Source organism: Zootoca vivipara, chromosome 9 (assembly GCF_965207765.1).
Source record: "Zootoca vivipara chromosome 9, rZooViv2.hap1.1, whole genome shotgun sequence".
Classification (NCBI taxonomy): domain Eukaryota; kingdom Metazoa; phylum Chordata; class Lepidosauria; order Squamata; family Lacertidae; genus Zootoca; species Zootoca vivipara.
The window spans coordinates 7,750,381-7,769,845 of NC_142592.1; the positions used below are offsets into that span (position 1 = coordinate 7,750,381).

Below are 19,465 nucleotides of genomic sequence, written 5' to 3' on the forward strand. Positions count from 1 at the left end.
TGTTCTTTCTCCTGTGTGAGTTAATCAGTCCAGCCTCCCCATAAATCTTCTTAATGGAGCTCCTGTTGCGTTGAAGCAATTCGAAGTAGCGCCATCTTAAAAAGCTCAAATCACTTTCGCTTTTCTCTCATAGCCATGAAGATTTACGATCATTATAGAATTTACAGCTTTTCCAGGCAGGAGACCCAAACATCAAACCATAGACTCTTGGTAAATTAATGGATCTCCTTGCCCTATAGCTGAACTTAGCTTCAGGTCGCTGCTCCAATTTAAAGTGCGTCACAGCTCATAAATCCTCCGAACGCATTCAGAACTCCTTCCGTCCGACTAGGGGGGGGCTTTTCTCATCGGCAACTCCACATCTTTAAAAAAATATGCTCAGTAACAACAGTTATAAGGTTCAACTCACACAGTCTTTTGCTTCTCTTTCACTCCAAACAAGCCAGGACATCGCGTCCGGGAAGGTACGAGGCAACAATATGAAGAAAAAAAATAAAATAAAAACTCACTCCCCTTATCGCTCCGTCCCCATCAATCCTTCTTCCAGATGCAGTACAATCTTTGACTCCTCTCACTCGGCAGCATAAATTTCTCAGCAGTAAACAGCGCTTCTTTCCCTCCTTCTGAAGTATGTCCATAGATTTAAGCCTAATTATCTTCTTTAACCATGGAAATCCCCGCCATGCAGATTAGCGTCCGGGAGTCCTGGCCCTTGTAAGTGCTCAGCCCAAGCTCCCCCCACTCCAAAAACAGTCGGAGTGGGTCTGGGGGCATCGCGGGCCAGCGGCCCCTCTCCGTAACCCCCGGAGAGGGTAGGGGGTTGCCATTTACTCCCCTAGCAACCGCCAAATTCCTTACAAAGGTCAGAGAGATGGAAAACAGGTCCGCCATTCCTGCAGGCGGAAACCGGAACCGGCAAAATTTAAATGTATGGATTATTCAGGGATGAATGAACCGAAAGCCTCTTTAACAAGTTTAGGCTTTGATTGTCGAAATGCCTTCTAGATAATTGTTTTAATCATGCAAGCACCAATATCATATTTACAAGTACGGTTCTGATTTAGTGGTTTTCATGATTACGCTGAAAATTATCCGGTATTAAAGGAAAAAGACTATATAGGATCCTGCGTGGTCCGTGGAGCCTTTATGGCAGGGGAAGCCAACATGGTGGCCTCCAGATGTCATGGACTACAATCCCCATCATTCCTGGCCGCTGGCCATGCTAACTGGGGCTGATGGGAATTGTAGTCCAAAAAACCTGGCGGGCGCCAAATTGCCCTACCCCTGCTGTATGGAGCTTTGGAGCCCAGTGAATATATTTCAAGGTTTGCATATAATCAAAGTACTCAACAGTTTGTGTGTGTCAGGCCTAGGCTGGCTAGATGCAAAAGAGGCAAGCAACCCACACCTGCTTAAATTCCTGCTTCAGCACAGATATTAAACGTGCAGGAGTCTTGTCCTCTTTTGCAACTGGTCGCCCTTATTCAGGGATTAATTTAAATTCAGCCTTAGCTTCAACCAAGGTTGGGGAAGTCACTCCCTTTTAGTTTCAGTTCTTCTGTCTAAACCAGGGATGGGGAACCATTGGCTATTGCTAGACTCCAGCTCCTATCAGAAAAGGTCCATGACTAACAGTCACTGAAAGTCTTACCTGCAACGAATTTATCTAGCCCTTTTTAAAAGCTGTGTAAGCTGTTGGCCATCTCCACATCTAGTATCTCACGCTAGTATCTCCATATACTAGCATGAAATAGTACGACGTTTCCTCTGTTCTGAGCCAACTGCCCATCAATTAAAATGGGTGCACTTGAGACATCACATTTTCTGACAGCAAATGAATTGATCATTAGTAGGTTTGTTCTTTTGGGAAAGATTGAGGGCACTAGGAGAAGGGGACGACAGAGGACAAGATGGTTGGACAGTGTTCTCGAAGCTACCAACATGAGTTTGACCAAACTGCGGGAGGCAGTGGAAGACAGGAGTGCCTGGCGTGCTATGGTCCATGGGGTCACGAAGAGTTGGACACGACTAAACGACTAAACAACAACAACAACAACAGGTTTGCTCTTTAAGGGGGGGGGGAATCACACTTCAAAGAACTAGTGGTGCTCTTCCCCCCGCCTCCTTTTTCAGGTTAATTTAGGTAATATGCGTGCACAGCATATGTTCCCATGGGCTATTGTATTCGGCGTGTACATAAAACTCAGTGCGTTGAAAACAAACATTAACACAGAGCCTCGAGTGCTGTAGGCACAACCCGGCCATGAGACGTATTGCGACTGCCTCTTGCATTTTTAGGTTTTCAGCCCTATTTATAGGACTGAGACACCAAATGAGCATTTGCGTAAGGTGGAGTCCCTCAGCTTGCAGGTGTGCATAGACAGGTATTACCTCGTGCTACCTCCTTCTAAGCAAAAGGTAATGTGACAAGCATCTGCATGCCTGCTTAGCAAAGTTTACCAGGTAGCATTGATTCCTGAGCTCACAAGTCCTCCCCCAAATGTTTTGTTTTCTTTTGCTCTTTTAACCACGCTGAAGGGGGGGGGAATCAATACAAGGTTTTAATCTAGCAGAAGAAATTATAAGTTTCCCACACCCATAATCCAGAAGCTCTAATGCATATGCAAGTTCAGCGCTGTAGATGGAGCTTTTCACTTCGAAGAAAACTCTGCAAGTATTCCAAACCGCTTCAGCAGTTTTTGGTCACAACACTGCGTACTTATGAATGATGCAAAATAAATAGGGATTTCAACAAAGCATCGAAACAAACTGAGCAAGACAAGGCAAGTTGTCAGGCAGGTTAGTGGAAGCAGTGAGCATTTTCCCGACCAAACTCAAGAAGCTCCCTGCTGCATGCTCTTAGAAAGCCGGTTTAAAGAAGGCGTAAACTGGAAGAGGACTCTGGCTGGATGTTACAGACTCTCTAGGGCTATTTCCAGCTTAAACGTTGGAACAATATATAAAATAAACTCACCTCCAGGTAGCCGATAATGCAGTATTTTTGAGGCTCAAACAGTCCGCATGTGGATGAAGCTGTTAGGCTGCCGCCACGACCCACAAGCAGGTCTCCGACAGGCTGGCGACAGAAACCATTTCCACAGGGATTCTGGCTGAGCAGGAAGTCTGTCAGCAGGCCTGTCCACAAAAACAAAGATGAAACATAGTAAATGTTATATGGGCTGCCACTTATATGACAGCAAGGAGCAGAGGCAAGGGCTAGCCAAGCTGGCACACGTCTTTATGATAATTTCCTCTCCGGGCAACCTCTAGCCATCAAGGCGTTTCTTGTGCGCGGTTGTTGAGAATCCACCTTTCAAAGCAAATGGCTTTAGGCTATGGGAAATAAGATCATCAATCTGATAGCTCTTTGGTCTCTGCGTTGGAATCTCAAAGGAATAATAAGAAAGCCTCAAATTCTGCACACCCAGCATATACCTTTAAAGCACTTTCAAAGAGGTGTTGAATTTTTGGGAGATTGGATAGTTACAATGCTATGGTCTCGGGGTTGGGGTACACATTTTATTCTTATTTATCTATTTATTTATTAATTACTTTGTGAAAAGGGAAAGGAAAAGGAAGAACTTTCTGACAGTAAGAGCTGTTCGGCAGTGGAACAGACTCCCACAAGAGGTGGTGAGCTCTCCTCCCTTGGAGGTTTTTAAGCAGAGTTTGAATGGTAATCTGTCATGGATGCTTTAGCTGAGATTCCAGCATTGCAGGCATTTTGACTAGATTACCCTTGTGCGTCCCTTCCAACTTTATGATTCTATGAAATCTCAAGGGGTCTTTTTGTGCGGTGTGTGTGTGTGTGCCAAACACATTTAGTGTGCTTTTTTTTAGCCTTCAGCAGTCTGTGAAGGGCACTAGGAAATGTTTTTTAAATCTCCAAACAAAGCTCAAAAGCTCAGTCTCATATGGAGAGAAATACCGTATTTTTCTGTGTACTAGACGAGGTTTTTTGACCAAAAATCATGTAAAAATGCTGCGGTCGTCTAATACACAGATAGTGGCATGGGGCGAGAAGCGGCACACCTGCCAGCCAGCCAGTTGGCTGGAGCGCAACGATCTAGGGAGTGTTTCCTACCCACAGCTGCGTGGGGGGAGAAGCTCAACAATTTTGGGCCATCTTCCCTCATTTTCTTAAAATTGAGTCCCCCAAAATAGGGGGGTGTCTTATACATGGGGGCGTCTTATAGATGGAAAATGCGGTAATAAGCCACAGTTTAGTACTTTACATGTGCTTTAACAAACAAACAAATGTACATGGAATTAATCTGATATGGTCTTCCCTATAAGGTAGCTAAAATATGCAAGTATGTGGTACCCTCTGCCTTCTGATCTTTCTAAATAACCCCTGCACCCATGCCTGATTTATCATTACGTATGACAGGGATGAGGAACCTGTAGCTCTTCAGATGTTGTTATCCTTCAACTTCAAAACATCCCCAGCTAATGGCCAGTGTGAAGTCTACAATGAAGTCTGGGCTCTGATCTTCAACGAGGAGGAAAATAAATACAGTAAACCTCAACCGTTAAGATTTCCGGAGATGTGAAATGTAATAAATGGCATGACAACAGCTTGATGGCAAGTCTACCATTCCTAAGGCTTCAACCAGTTCTAACTGAACCCGATAAATAGCCACATTTTTCACACAGTGATCAAAGTTGGGAGAGCCCAGAAAAATGGAATCTAGTTGCTTTGGACAAAGACCTTGCCTGAAATGACTTTGAGCATCCCCCCACCCCCACTGAGCTAACTTTCTTTTCAGGGATTCTGCTTGTTGAAACATGTTCTCAGCTGAAACACTGAACAGGTTTGGGGCCTTTACAGACTTCTTCTTCTTAGTGCTTCTCGGCTCAGCTTGTTATGATGGGGCATGTGAGTGTCTTAGAAGTTTGTACAGGCTGCAAGGAAATCTAGAGATGTTTTGCATACAGTTTTAGAAACAACTGCTCCACGCTTATGATGAGGTAAGCACGGAAGCTGCCAATTATTTTGTTTACTTCTCAAGACACACTTCTAAAAGTCAACACTATTTCCCACTGCATGTCTATTTGGGAGTCAAATACATTTTCCTGCTTTTTATCCATCTAAGGCCAGTTTTAATGCCAGGCGGCCTCATCTGGCTCACAATACAGTAGTTGCAAAGTTTTTTTAGTGTGAAGTCACTCTCCTCCACCCATATGCAGGTAGTCACTGCACAAGAATATTATTACTGCAAAGAGGATAGATGCAACAGAACTGAAATGATATAGAGGGCAGCACCTAAACATTAATATTCAATTTGAAAAAGGATTCTGCTACACATATAACAAGAAATGAAACCCAGGGTGTGGAATGGAAAGGGATGAATAAAGCAAGATAGATAGAAGCTGGTTCAGTTCTATGCAGAGCAAGGAGAGAAATTTGATGCAGCTTGCATTTCAAGGCAAACCTACCTAATTTGCACCTTCCAAAACAATACATTAGCTAAAACAGAACTATCTTTTGAAATCTGCACACTTTTGAATTTTGCAATCCAATTCCTCGGCCAATTAATTTGTACAAAAATGCATATACTAGGGTAAAGTGTGTACAAAATGCATCTATTTGTGAAAATAATGTATGATGCATCTTATCAAGGAAAGCTGGTTTGCAAAAAAAATGTGCATATTAGGCAAAGTTTTGTAGGAAAATGTGCATTTTAGGAGACATTTGAACTAAAATGCTGATTAAATCTCTTGATGACTTTTTCTTTCCTTCCTCTCTCTTTTAAATAGCAAACAGATGAGGAAATGTGGAGAACTGAGTTTAAAATCAAAAGAAATGAAGAACTGAGAAAAACTGGACAGATTTGCCCATCCCTAGAATAGGACAAAGAACTTGGTTGATGGAAGGCAATGCCTGACCCTCTTTCCAGACCCAGGGATCACTTGCAAGGAAGCCGAGGGGACATGAATACCAAGAAAGCAGTACGAGGTAAGAGGAGACTGGAAGAAGCAGCCAAAATCTTGGGCTGCAGACCTCAAGGGCTTGACAGAAACGGATCCCACAACCAGTTTGATAGGCGGAGGAGGTCAAATGTTGAGCTTTTTTAAGGGGAGCCACAGTTGTTCAGCTTCTTTGGGGGGAGCCAATGATCTACCAGTGATCTACCGCAGACATCCGGTGATCTACCGGTAGATCACGATTTACCTGTTGAACATGCCTGGAACAGAGGATTGACAAAAAGAAACTACATAGCAAGATCCCAAAGAGAGTAGATATTACCATTTTCGATAAGTGTGTGCCACAGGACCAAAGTATGAAGGTTATCTGGGCTACTGCGTCAGGGAACGGGCAATGACACAGTGTGGGATAGGCAGGCAAGAGCACATGTCTGAGCACAGCATAGCCAGGTCCAAGAGTTCTCCTGACCCTGTTCAGTTGCGCCACAAAGCCCTGCTCTCTGTGCCCGTTGTAGCAGCCATCAGTAAGTTACAGCATGGCGGGGGAGGGGGTGTCACCTGACCTCCCAATGTCTGAGTGGCTGCTGCTTACCAGGAAGGAGAGGGGCAGGGGCAAAGTGGCAGGGAGGTGACTTCCTGGTAAACAGCAGTGGCTCAAGCGTTGGGAGGTGAGATGCGTGCCCCTCCCACCCTTGGTTAGTGGCATCCATGCTGCGGGCTGGTCACCCATGTTCCGAAGGAGTTGCAAATGGAGAGATAAGTGGGGAAATGACGGAGCGTATTTAAAGTCCTTGAACTTACAGAGTTTGAAAAGGACGGTCAGCGGAAGCCATTTCTTGGTGGGCATCTTTCAGATCTAGACCGTTGTCCTTGTGACGTCCCCCTTTGCCTGAACGTCGGTGGTGGTGGGACCTGCAATGGAAAATGTTAGTATGTTTAAGGCTTCCCAACATTATCATCATGTGTTCAAAATCAGCGCTACTTTTCTAGAAAAAGCGGTTCCGGAACTCACCATGAACGCCTCCCTCGTTCTCTTAAAATGGCAATGGCGCCCACCTGAGAAGTGCCGGAACCGAGTTCTGTTCCATCCCAGTGCTCTGTCTATTTTAATTCCCCCCCCACCTCTTTTTGCTGCTATTACCAAAATTGGTAGCCTCTAAGACAGGCATCCCCAAACTTCGGCCCTCCAGATGTTTTGGACTACAACTCCCATCTTCCCCGACCACTGGTCCTGTTAACTAAGGATCATGGGAGTTGTAGGTCAAAGTATCTGGAGGGCCGCAGTTTGTGGGGTGCCTGCTCTAGGAGGACCAGAAAAAATTGCTTGGGTCCTCAAACTGGGAGTTAGCAGCTGTTTAAATGACAGTACCGGTAATTATTATTTCTGTTTTAAATGATAGCAAATGTATAAATGTGTGTACAGTAAACATACAGATTAATTTTATGCAGATTTATGTTTATGCCTGAAATCTTCTAAGTACCTAGCTAAACTGCTGCTCGACAGTCAGCCCCACTGAGTTCAATGGAGCTTACTCCCAGGAAAGTGTAAGATATAGGAGCTGGGTTAGTACGTTGATTTTGTGCCTGCAAATTCTTTTGTCATCTGCTTTGAGGTTTTCTAAAATCAAGCGGTGTATAAATTTTAGGACATAAATAGAAATAGGTAATAATAGCTCATCTAAAAGATGTAAATATGAATTGGACATCATGTTTAGTTTGGCTCACATTTATTCAGCTCCACACTGTCACTGCTTTTTCTCCCATAGAGGTTTATATTGCATGGATATAGATGGATTTCTGCACTGTTGGAAAGGGAGCTCTTTTGCACACACAAACAATGAGCCATGTGGCCCAGAAGTTATCCCTGGAAGTCTCACGGAGCTTGTACATTGTAATTACTCAAATGTCTGCCCCACCCTTCCTAAGCAAGCCTGCGGCTGCCATCCAAGACAATTAAAAGCATTACAAAACTTTAAAACACTTAAAAACACATTTTAACACAGCAATATTATCCAAGGGCAGCGGTTCTAAGCTAGCAGGGAACCCATGGAAACTGGGTGAACAGAAATGTATTCAGGTGCCTGAGATGGGGACAAACACAGCTCACCAGGGAGGAAGTCCCATCATTGGGGTCTCACCACGGAGAAGGCCCTGCTGTGGGTCACAGCTCCCTAGGCAACATCCATTAGGCACATTACTAGTGGATGCCGTGGCCATTGGTGGCATGTCACATGACATTTCACACAATGACACCAAATCACTTGTCTCGCCACTTACAAATATAACCGTGAACCCAAGGAAGAGGCTAGTTCTTTCAACATGCAGCTCTCTTCAATTTAATAGTAAAATAGCCTTATTATTTAATCTTACTAGAAAATCATCCCATTCTAGGCATGAAAGTGTTCAAGGATCTGGTCCCAACTAAAGAGGCTTGGCAACTTAAGTTGGCAGAATATGCACAACTTGCAGATTTAACATATAGACGAGAGCAAGAAGAACATATGTTTAAAGAAGACTGGAAAACATTTATTGAGTACAGTATATGGAAAATGACTGTGTACAGCTGAAAACGCTGGCAGCAGCATTAAGATCAATTCAACAGAGTAAAGAATTCTTGACGGATGTAAAAGTGGAAAATTGATTTGAATGGTTATACTAAAATATGCAAGGATGTAGGATATGTAAAACGAACCATGTAAAGAAAAGGAGGGAAGTCATTGGATATTTTAAAGTTTGTAAAATGCTTATTTGAAACTGTAAAGCAGAAAATTTAATAAAAATTATTATAAGAAAAGAAAGTGTTCAAAGATCGCTCAGAAGCAGAATGGGTGTCAATAAATTTCAAGCGAGGGAAACAAATCCACACACAAAATATTCATTATTGTATATTGAAACAAATGGAGGAATTGTTCTGATGGGGAACCATGCAAATGCTTGAGGGTCTCAAGCCGAGAACTGATAGATGAATCAGGATGGCAATACTAAAGGAAAAGCAGTGCTATTAATTACAGTGATACAATGCTTCCGGATCACACAAATAGAAAAATGCAAAATGACCACTGTCAAAGTCGCATGTGATGGATAGCAGAAGAAGAGGAGTTTGGATTTGATATCCCGCTTTATCACTACCCTAAGGAGTCTCAAAGCGGCTAACATTCTCCTTTCCCCTCCTCGCCCACAACAAACACTCTGTGAGGTGAGTGGGGCTGAGAGACTTCAGAGAAGTGTGACTAGCCCAAGGTCACCCAGCAGCTGCATGTGGAGGAGCGGAGACTCGAACCCGGTTCCCCAGATTATGAGTCTACCGCTCTTAACCACTACACCACACAGGCATTTCTAAGTGAACTCCAGCTTCTTCTGCAAGTTATGTACGGTAGCTCTTGGGAACTCCTGGCACATTAATAAACAGGTTAACTTTGTTCAAAAGGAAGCAAAAGATTCTTCCAGGAAACGTACTTTTCAGTGGAAAGAAATAAGGACCACCACAAGAAAATATTTATTTATTTATTTATTTTGCATCCTTGCTCAAATAAGTGCACAGGATGGGTGCTAAGAATATAATACTTTCTTCCAATGTTTCTTTTATTTTTCTTTGTGGTGGCAAGAAAAGTATTAAAAGAAAACATGAGAACTTTATACACTACTAGACTTTTCACTATCACAAAACCACTGAGCACTAATGGTAAAATTGCATTCGACAAAATAATGAGATCTCTACAACACTTATCTTCAGCTGGTGGGTCAGAACCCACAAGTGGATCTTGGCCTGATGCAAAGTGGATCACGACAGAAACACTACTCACCATGCAAAGATATGGTAAAAGTTTAAGAAACGGGTCCCCAAATGCATGTTTGGGTTAAAAGTGGGTTTGGGGTCTGAAAAGGTTGAAGACACCTGCTCTACAAGATTTAAGTTTTGAATCATTTTGGTTGAAGAGTCCTCATAGCACCATTTCTAAAGGAAGTTTACAGCTGTTGTGGCTAGTAATATTGAAACATAGCAAAGGTTCCCCTCATAAGCTGGAAATCCAAAGTAAGTAAGACCTGACACTTTGTGCAGGACCACAACTGAACAACGTGGCAACGTTAGAAAGCTTGGTATGTCAGCTGTAACAAGAAGTTTCTGCTATCTCGCTATCTTAAGCTGACATTTGACATTAAGATTCTTGTACGTCTAACAATACTTAGAATACAGCACAAGCTGGTGGCCGTCAAAGAGTTCTCTCTCCTTATAGGAGAAGCTAGCTTAGCTGGCGTAATGCAGATATCAGCAGACATCCCATATTCCAACAACTCGGGAAGAACATTGAAGCTTATAAAATGTCTTACCTGGTCTTTGAATTATAAGCGATTGCAGAAACAGGTACAGCAAAATGAAGGCAGGGAAGGAAAGTCTTAAGTCTCAGATAGAGCTAAAAGAAAGAAAAGTGTTTTCCCCTCAGGCACCTGGGTGTAGATGAAAATGAGAGCTAGCCTAAAACCTGCCAAAGAGGTGATTTGTTAAGCTATCCTGCCTGGATTTTTTTTTTTGGCAAAAGCAGATGCATGTATTGGAGACGGCATCAGATTCATCTGTAGGTAAAGTGGGGGGGGGTGTCATTACTTTCACTTAGTTACAGAAGTAATTAGGGGGAAACACTACTGAAGCATGTGAATTAAGGTTTTCAGAACAGCACTAATAAATTTATAGCATATCATTCGCTAACAGCCTCGAACCCGGCATTGCTCATGAAACACCCCAAAAATATGTTTTGAAATCAGTGGTTAAAATCAGAGCACCCTGAAAGGTTCAGACCGTCATTGTGACTCAAAACGGCATCTATTTGACACAGATTAAAATCTGCTCCTTGATCTCAGGAATCATGATGCAAACTTTGGTTACCATCTCTTTAAGAGGTGTCCAAATGCTTAGCGAACAAACAAAAAGCTTTCCAAAACCTATAGTAGATATGCATCTGTTGTTGTTTAGTCGTTTAGTCGTGTCCGACTCCTCGTGACCCCATGGACCATAGCACGCCAGGCACTCCTGTCCCGCACTGCCTCCCGCAGCTTGGTCAAACTCATGCTCGTAGCTTCGAGAACACTGTCCAACCATCTTGTCCTCTGTCGTCCCCTTCTCCTAGTGCCCTCAATCTTTCCCAACATCAGGGTCTTTTCCAAAGATTCTTCTCTTCTCATGAGGTGGCCAAAGTATTGGAGCCTCAGCTTCACAATCTGTCCTTCCAGGGAGCACTCAGGGCTGATTTCCTTAAGAATGGATAGGTTTGATTTTCTTGCAGTCCATAGGACTCTCAAGAGTCTCCTCCAGCACCATAATTCAAAAGCATCAATTCTTCGGCGATCAGAGACTTTCATCTAGAGACTATATTAGACTAGCAGAAAGTGCCTGGTGCTACCTGGGAATTCCAAGAAACCCCAAAATCTGTGATTTTTAAATGGGTAGTGTAATTTGTGAGTGGAGGGGCTGTGCGTGCACGCACACACACACACACACACTGATGCTCAGTGCATCTGCTGGCAACCAAGCGTAGGTGGAACACCCCCCCCACCTTCTGCAGCCTTGTTTGTAACTGTCACACCGAAGTCAAATTTCAGTATGCCATCTTGATTCAAAATGGCGCCCAATGTCCAAACATAGACGAAGACCACCACCTCCACTTCTGGAACCTTTGTGCCAAGCTGAGTGACAAATAAGTCAAGAGGCATCCAGATTGGCACAATTGTGACCTGTCACACCAAATAGGCAACAGAACTGTAGCCCCAACAACATCTTAGGGATGGTGCCATCTTGGCAGTCCTGTGTCAAATTCTCCATCTCTATAGTGTGTCATCAAACTTACTCTGTGTCTTTGCATTCTTACATACTCTGTGTTTCCTCACCTCTGCTACACACAGAGAAAAGTCTCCATAGTTATGTAAATTGCATGTACAGTGATACCTCGGGTTAAGAACTTAACCTGAAACTGTTCTTAACCTGAGGTACCACTTTAGCTAATGGGGCCTCCTGCGGCCGCCGCACGATTTTTCTTCTCATCCTGAAGCAAATTTTGTAACCCGAGGTACTATTTCTGGGTTAGTGGAATCTGTAACCTGAAGCGTCTGTAAACTGAGGTACCACTGTATAGAGAAGTGAAATCCATGCGCCATAGGCCCCATAGATATAGCAGATTCTGTGGAAAACAACAAATTGCATTTTAAGTAATTTTGTTCTACAACAAAACCAACGTCATTCAATCAGCATTACATTTTGCAGGGTTTCAATAAATAATGCTAAGAAATGGCAATACTTTTTTTAAAAAAAAGGTAGTATTGTTTCAGGTCTCTTGATTACTACAGCTCCTTCTAACTGAGAGCAAGTGAAATGTTTTATACTGAGAAAAGGAGCATGAAATCCCCTTTGAAGATTTCCAAAGGGATTTCACACCTGGTATACAGGAGTCAACATGCTTAGAGAACATTTGTACAGGCAAATACGTACACTCAGTATGACCTGCTGGAACAAGCCATGCTCAGCCAATTTGCGCAGGTGGAGATATTTAAGGACAAGACCTTTCAAATTAGAAAAAAAGAAGTTTCTGCAGATGATAAATTTATCTGTAAAATTGTCAGGAAACGGAGGTATACTGTTCCAGGGTCCAGTAGTTTTTGGGTTTTTTTTTACTGTAAAAAAAAATTAACATTGAATAGTCTCCATTTCTTGAACTACTGTTCCCCATCAAAGAGTGTGAGGCTTTGCCAAGTGTCGGCTACCCCTACCAGGAAGAGGCATCTGAAACTAGTAAAAAGTTGAGAACAGGTGCTTTTGCTGGAAATCTCAAAGGCATTTTAAAGGCTACCAAAATGGAGAGAGAGGACATAACTGTGAAACCATTGATTTGAAATTAGTCCACTTAGGCAACCCGTAAAGCTTGCCCCGCTGGCTATTCCCCACCCCAAATGGTTTGTGGATGACACCTTTTTCTACATTCAGCCACAGTAAAACAGTAAATAACCTTATGTGCACCCTGCTTCTCTGAATGTTGAAAATTTCCAGGGGTGCAGAGCTTGCCCAGGTTTGGTTTCCACTGGAAGAAGGTCAATGGAGGATTATTGTATTATTTAAGTTCATTGACACAAATACAAATTGAGCATAGGTAGACACTATCAAGCAGAAAGCCAGTGTCACCGCCCCAAATCAGATTTCCAGAGGACACCAAGCACCCTCAAAACATTGTTAGCTTTGGGCAGGCACCCCCAAACTTGGCCCTCCAGATGTTTTGGGACTACAATTCCCATCATCCCTGACCACTGGTCCTGTTAGCTAGGGATGATGGGAGTTGTAGTCCCAAAACATCTGGAGGGCTGAGTTTGGGGATGCCTGGCTTTGGGCATCTTTAGCTAGTATATTCTGCACCATGTAATTGACACAACAGGAAGGTAAACGGCGTTTCTGTGTGCTGCTCTGGTTCGCCAGAAGCGGCTTTGTCATGCTGGCCACATGACCTGGAAGCTATACGCCGGCTCCCTCGGCCAATAATGCGAGATGAGCGCGCAACCCCAGAGTCGGTCACGACTGGACCTAATGGTCAGGGGTCCCTTTACCTTTACCTTTAGAGCTTCGGTGGTGGTTTTATATGGTCCAGCTACGCATCCTTGCAGTTTCTTAGTTATTCTGTGATATGCTTCCTCAGTGTGCAATATTTGAGAGGTGCTCTTGCACCAAAGTACAACAAACGTGAGACAAACCCCCCCTCCACCAGAACATTATAGACACTAAGGGATGGCTCAGTTGCTGCAGCATGAGACTTTTAATCTCAAAGTTGTGGGTTTGAGCCCTACACTGGGTAAAAGATTCCTGTGTTGCAGGGGGTTGGACTAGATGACCCTCTTGGTCCTTCCTTATTTATTTCTTTATGTGCATTTTCAAAAACAGGAACAGAGAGCATATTTAACCCCCCTCCCCTCCCCCTGTCCCACTTACAACTTCGTACCAAATACAGCGTGTATACATAGACCATATGACTTCCCTTCCATCTTTTTCTTGGTTCCTTTGCTTTTCTACTACTCCGCATAATCCACACCTTTTTTTTAATCATCCAATTTGTAATCTATTAAAAACTCTATCTATTTCAACTCTGCTGGATTTACTCTAGACCTGCCAAGCTATCTATTTGTTTATACAGGTTCTCAAAATATTCCATAAACATTTTCCATTCCACCTTTTATTCCTTATATTCATTTTCTCTTATCCTGTTCGTCAGACCAGCCAGTTCAGCATATTCGAACATTTTACACTGCCATTCCTCCTTAGGGGTACTATCCTTGTTCTCCACCTTTGTACCAATAAGGTTCTAGCTGCGGCCGTGGCAAAATGGCAAAGTGGTCCCTTCCAATTTGATTATTCTAAATGGCTAAGAGTTTGAATTGGGCCTTTCCAGCTAATGACTTCATCTTCCATGATTTGTGACATGAAAAGTTATAGGATTTCAGCAGGAAGCCCAACAACTTTGCAAGGACTACAGTATTTAAAAACGAAGTCATTCTGGCCCCATTAACTCTGCTCAATCCCCTCCTAATCTTACATCAATACCAAGAGTTTGGTGATTAAACTTTAACTTTAGTCCCACTTAGGTCATGGATATGAAATTGGATTAAATGCCAAATCCTGGAGCTCAACTGATTTGTCAACGAGGCTATTGTTATAAGAATTCTAAGGTCTCCAATATAGAATAAATGTTCATAAATACAGAAGGCAAACAAATACTGTACATAAGTATATAAAGCACGTGCCTGAAATACTACAGGGGAACAATCCTGAAGCCATTTTCACTTTCCCAAATTGACCTCAAATTTTTCTCTGCAAGGAGGAAGGAAATGGGAAAAGCTTTCCAGTTATCTTTGGACTGTAGGGGCTTACACCTCCCTGCGAATACAGTCAGGCAGCATCTGTTAAGCTGAGCAAACTATCAATATGCATAAGAGATTCAGGAACTAAAGTATTTGCCATCTCAAAGGATTGGCCAGGCTACCCAGAAAATGCAACCAAGTAAGGCATTATCAGGTATCCTGGCAGACAGGAGAGAAGCAACACACTCACATTTCTGCTGGTCCCTGGTTGCATTACCTGGGCAGCCTAGCCATTCTTTTCTGATGGTTAATACTTTAGTTCCTGAATCCAGGTCCCAGGCTCACCCTATTCATACACAAAGACACACTTAAGACAGGATTTGTAAGTGAAAAGACAATGGGAAGGCTTTCCCCATTTCCCTTCCTTACTGTAGAATATTTGAGGTCATTGGGAGAGTCAAAATGGCTTCAGGATTGCTCTTCTGTACTATTTCCGACACATGGTTTATACATATTTAGATATGTGTGCATTTATGAATATTTATTCTATCTTTAAAATTCTTATAGCAGTGGTGAGTCGACTTTGAACATATGCTGCTCTGTTGTCTGGGAAATTCTAATCCAGCCTGTCTCATTTCATCTGCGATTTCAAAGCATTTCAAAGCTCATTACCTGTGATTACATGAGCTTTAAAAATTGCAATTTTTGGAATTTTGCAGGCTCTAGGCCAGCCATCCCCAAACTGCGGCCCTCCAGATGTTTTGGCCTACAACTCCCATGATCCCTAGCTAAGAGGACCAGTGGTCGGGGAAGATGGGAACTGTAGTCCAAAACATCTGGAGGGCCAAAGGCCTGCTCTAGGCTCATGTCCTCTCCACGCAGCTGCTAATGTTACAGCCTTATCTTCAGATGGAATAAGTGAAGACATGTCTCTTCCTCTTCCTGAATGACGAACTGCCAATATAATGTTTGTTTGTGTGTGTGTGTATACACATACACACACACACACACACACACAAATAGATATAATATGTATATAAATATATACTGTATATATACTGTACCTCGCCTTTCCTCTGGCCTGTCTCAAGGTGGCTGATGGATAAAAATAAAAGATAAAAATACGAACTGCTAAATGCATATGGGGAAATCCCTGCCCTGAGGGGAATTGTATTACTGGAAGGATCATCTTCGTCCAACTTTTCCCCTTAGCCATCCTTGGGCTCGAACCCGCAACCTACTGATGAACTACCGAAACGCGCTGATCTATTGCGCCACAGGGAACATTTCTCTCGCGGCGCATCGGGCTGCGCACACAGGCCGCCAGCGACCCCTGCTGGCTCCAGGAGGAAAGACTCTTGCGCAGCGGAGGGCCGCACGTTTCGAAAAACGAGCCGGAGGACGGCGCGGCGTCCTACCATAGAGCCTCGTGTAGTAGAGAATAGAGATGCGCCCACTTCCGCTCCGGCTTCTTTCCCCCTCCGGGCGCGCCGCTTCCGGTGAGCGCGGGAGGGGCGACCGGCGGTGCCCTGAGCCGCTTCCGAATCGGTCCGGGTGGCTGGCATCGCCTCGGCTCCGCTTCTCGCTCGTCGACCGCCGCCTTCGCCGGAGCTGCCGGGCGCTTCACCTGCTGCCTCTGCCGCCCCGATCGCAGTCGAAGACGGGCAGGAGCTGCCGGTGCCGCCGGGCTCGCTCAGGACCGGGTGGAGATGCTGCGGGGAAGCTGAGCGCGGAAGGCGGAGAGGGAACGGGCGCCTGACCCGCCGCGATCGCCGATCTCCGGCTGCGTTTTCGCCCACCTGAATGCCCCTCCCTCTCCCCGCTCCCGCCGAGGCGCGCAGACACCCCACCCCCCAAAGCAAGGGAATCGAGGTACATATATCCCCCCCTTCCCCATGTTTATGGCTTCCCCGACTGTTAAATCTTTTGCCACGTGACGCTTTCACACGTGACGCCGGACGCGCCTCTTTCCGCACGTGTGAATGCCGCTCCTGCGGATCAGAACGGAAAGGGTTTTCGGGATCGCGTCGCCGCCGAAGCGGGTTTCGAATCTAGAACGTGGGGACGCGCACGCAGGCAGCGTGAGTAGGGTCTGACGTGTTAGAGACCGGGAGCAACTCCTTCCTTGCCTGTGCTGTGTGCGAACGGTGTCCTGTGATGGATGGGGTGCGAAAGAGACTCGGGTGCGAAGCGTGTCGCGTATTAACCATGGTTGTTTTCAGTTACGGTAGTCAGCGCTGGACTTGTTCCATTACTAGTCCGGCATTTTGAGAAAGTGGATCTCGCGTGTAGAACTTGTCTAGGAAATGGGAAGGTGGCTTTGCAGCATCTCCACTGGCATATGCTCTTGTGCATGGGCATAGGTGGGGGGGGGAGGGGAGGCAGCTATCGTAAATTAATACAAATCAAGACGTATCTGAGGTTGTCTCCCTCTATCAAAAATACTGGCTACACCCATGTACTTGTGCATAGGCTCATCCAGCAGACCTGTTGAGCTGCATTTCTCTTAACGCGCAACATTGAAAAAGAGACTTGCGCTAGCAAAAGGACTCTTGTGCAAGTGGATGCACAGTGTCGCATATGACTCCAGCCCTGTTCTAAATCTCAGTCTGTGAAAATTCCTTATAAACTGGTTTCTAAGGTCAGACGTAAATCCTAAAATGTAAGTGGCTTCTATCTTGCATTAATACTATTCCTCTCTCTGTGTGTAGGGACAGTGTAAGGGAGGCAAAAAGTGCTCTGTGTGAAAATTCCTTTTAATTCTTCTCCCCCATAATAACAACTGATTTAATTCAAATTTGAAATTGAAGGTCATCATTTATGAAAATTCCTTGAGGGCATTTGTCCTTTCCCTGTTGCTTTAATAACCGTTAGGATTTCCAAGAGTATATAGATGTGGCCAATGAACTGTTCGCATATACTTCAATCTTGCCTGGAATGTTTGCAGTTTTTATGAGTTTGAGAGTTTTTATAAACTTCTCTCCTGTTCCTTGCCTCTCCCTCCTCTTAAAAGTGTTTATTTTCCTGATATGCAACTTTGCTATTCCTAGTGGCTTCCCCTTTGATTCATTCTTTCATCATTCCGTTATCTTCTCTGCCCGAATCAGTACCCAATACCGTATAAAAGGTTGTTTGTAGGGGGATGTTACTATATTTTAAATCACAGTATTCGTTTTTGCTATTGAAGCAACATGTGCAGGCTACACTTCTTGCAAGAAATGGGTTTGCAACCTGGTCTTTAGAACAAATATGTAATGTGTTTGTGTTTGTATATAGAATGTAAATATATTTCAATCTCCATCCACTGGATTTGCAGTGTAATCCCATGTACACATTACTTTGGGAGCAACTTGCATTGAGTTTGGGTGCAAATGCTTTGTCAAACAGACTTCAGATTTGTCCGATAATGAAATATGTTGCCTTGGTTACTTGACAGATGGAAAGAATACTTTGTTTGCTTGCTAAAGGAGTAGTGAGTTGGTCTCTTGTTAAATACAGTACAGTATTGGAGTCTTAGGTAGAGTACTGAGCAATAGATGAGAGAGAGAGAGAAATGAAAAAAAGAATTCCTGGGTGCCTGTGACAGGCACATTTCCTCCTATCTGGCTTGATCTGATAGGTGGCTAAGGATAATTTGGCAGCTTCTGATAGGCTGCAGTGGCAGAGGAGGGAGACAGGTAAGATGGTTGCGGAACAGGATTCCTGTTTGACGTTGAAAAGTTAATGTCCAGAACTGTTTATTTTAACAAGCTCACATTGTAATTATGGTTGGGCACTTGAACACAGTAGTATAGCATGCGCCCAATCCATTAAAATGTTGCCTTTTTGAATTCACTACACGAAAATGGCTTCTTTCCCAAATGCTTTCCAGGGATAGGAAGAGAGTTCCTGTGCTTGGTGGGAATTTACAGCCTAATTCTGCTGTAGGGCCAGCGGTAGCAAGCGTTGGCTCCTGTCCTGAACTTGGCTGGAGGACGCTAGCATCTAAGTCTTGCTGGAGTTCAAATCCCATCATCCCTGACCCCGACCGTTGGGCAGGCTGTCTGGGGCTGATGGGAATTGGAGTCCCAGTAGTGCCTGTTTCCTGCCCCTGTGCTAGGGTGACAGAGCCATTGCCACCACCTATGCCCTTGCCCCAGCCCTCAACTGCATAGATCTGTTCTCCAGCTTTGTGCTACCCGTGGCTGCTGCTGTAGTGGAACTAAGGGTGAGTTATGGAGTCAGTTGTCCCCGTGCACCAGGGCAGTGGAAACTAGCACATGATTTAATGCTTTGCAGCAAATGTGCAAGAGGGCATGAATTACACAGGGCCGTCTTAAGTATATTTGGCGCCGTGGTGCGACAGATCCCTCCAGCGCCCCCGCCCCGTTTCCCAGCGCGGCGGGCGGGCGCAGCTCTGCGGCGGGTGGGCGGGCGCAGCTATGTGGCGGGCGGGCGCCCTGCCCCACCCAGCCTGGCCGTAGGGCCGGCCCTGGAATTACACTCCTTTGAGAATTCTCTGATCTGTGATCCCAGTTTGCTTCGAAAGAACAGGAAGGAAAAAGGCTACTGAATAAACCTCTTTGGCCTGCTAAGTTTAGCCACGATTGTGTCCCAATGGAGCATGTGAGTCACAGCCAATTTAAATCCTATTGCTTTTAATGAAAGCTATGACTAACTTGAATCGGATCAGAGCCTTTCTCTAATAACAGTTCTACCGGCTTCTTACATT

At 44.4% G+C, this 19,465-nt stretch overlaps 2 protein-coding genes across 4 annotated transcripts in view; one reads left to right on the forward strand and one right to left on the reverse strand.

Annotated features, from left to right (window-relative positions):
• LAMB4 (laminin subunit beta 4) overlaps positions 1-10,366 on the reverse strand; it is a 57,350-nt gene extending 46,984 nt beyond the window's left edge. For both annotated transcript variants that reach the window (XM_088676665.1, XM_035126481.3), the window contains exons 1-3: positions 10,258-10,366; positions 6,730-6,840; positions 2,975-3,135 (exon numbers count right to left, since the gene is read on the reverse strand). In XM_088676665.1, coding sequence (XP_088532791.1) covers positions 2,975-3,135; positions 6,730-6,775 — 207 coding nt within the window. In that variant the 5' untranslated portion in view covers positions 6,776-6,840; positions 10,258-10,366. The remainder of the gene's footprint in view (positions 1-2,974; positions 3,136-6,729; positions 6,841-10,257) is intronic.
• Positions 10,367-16,255: 5,889 nt separating this feature from the next.
• The window catches only part of ERGIC2 (ERGIC and golgi 2), a 31,250-nt gene continuing 28,040 nt past the window's right edge, over positions 16,256-19,465 (forward strand). Inside the window, exon 1 of one of the 2 annotated variants that reach the window (XM_035126508.3) lies at positions 16,256-16,626. The gene's annotated coding sequence lies outside the window, so the exon portion shown is untranslated. Of the gene's footprint in view, positions 16,627-16,790; positions 16,938-19,465 lie in introns of those variants that run through there. The other variant, XM_060279401.2, reaches the window with a different exon arrangement.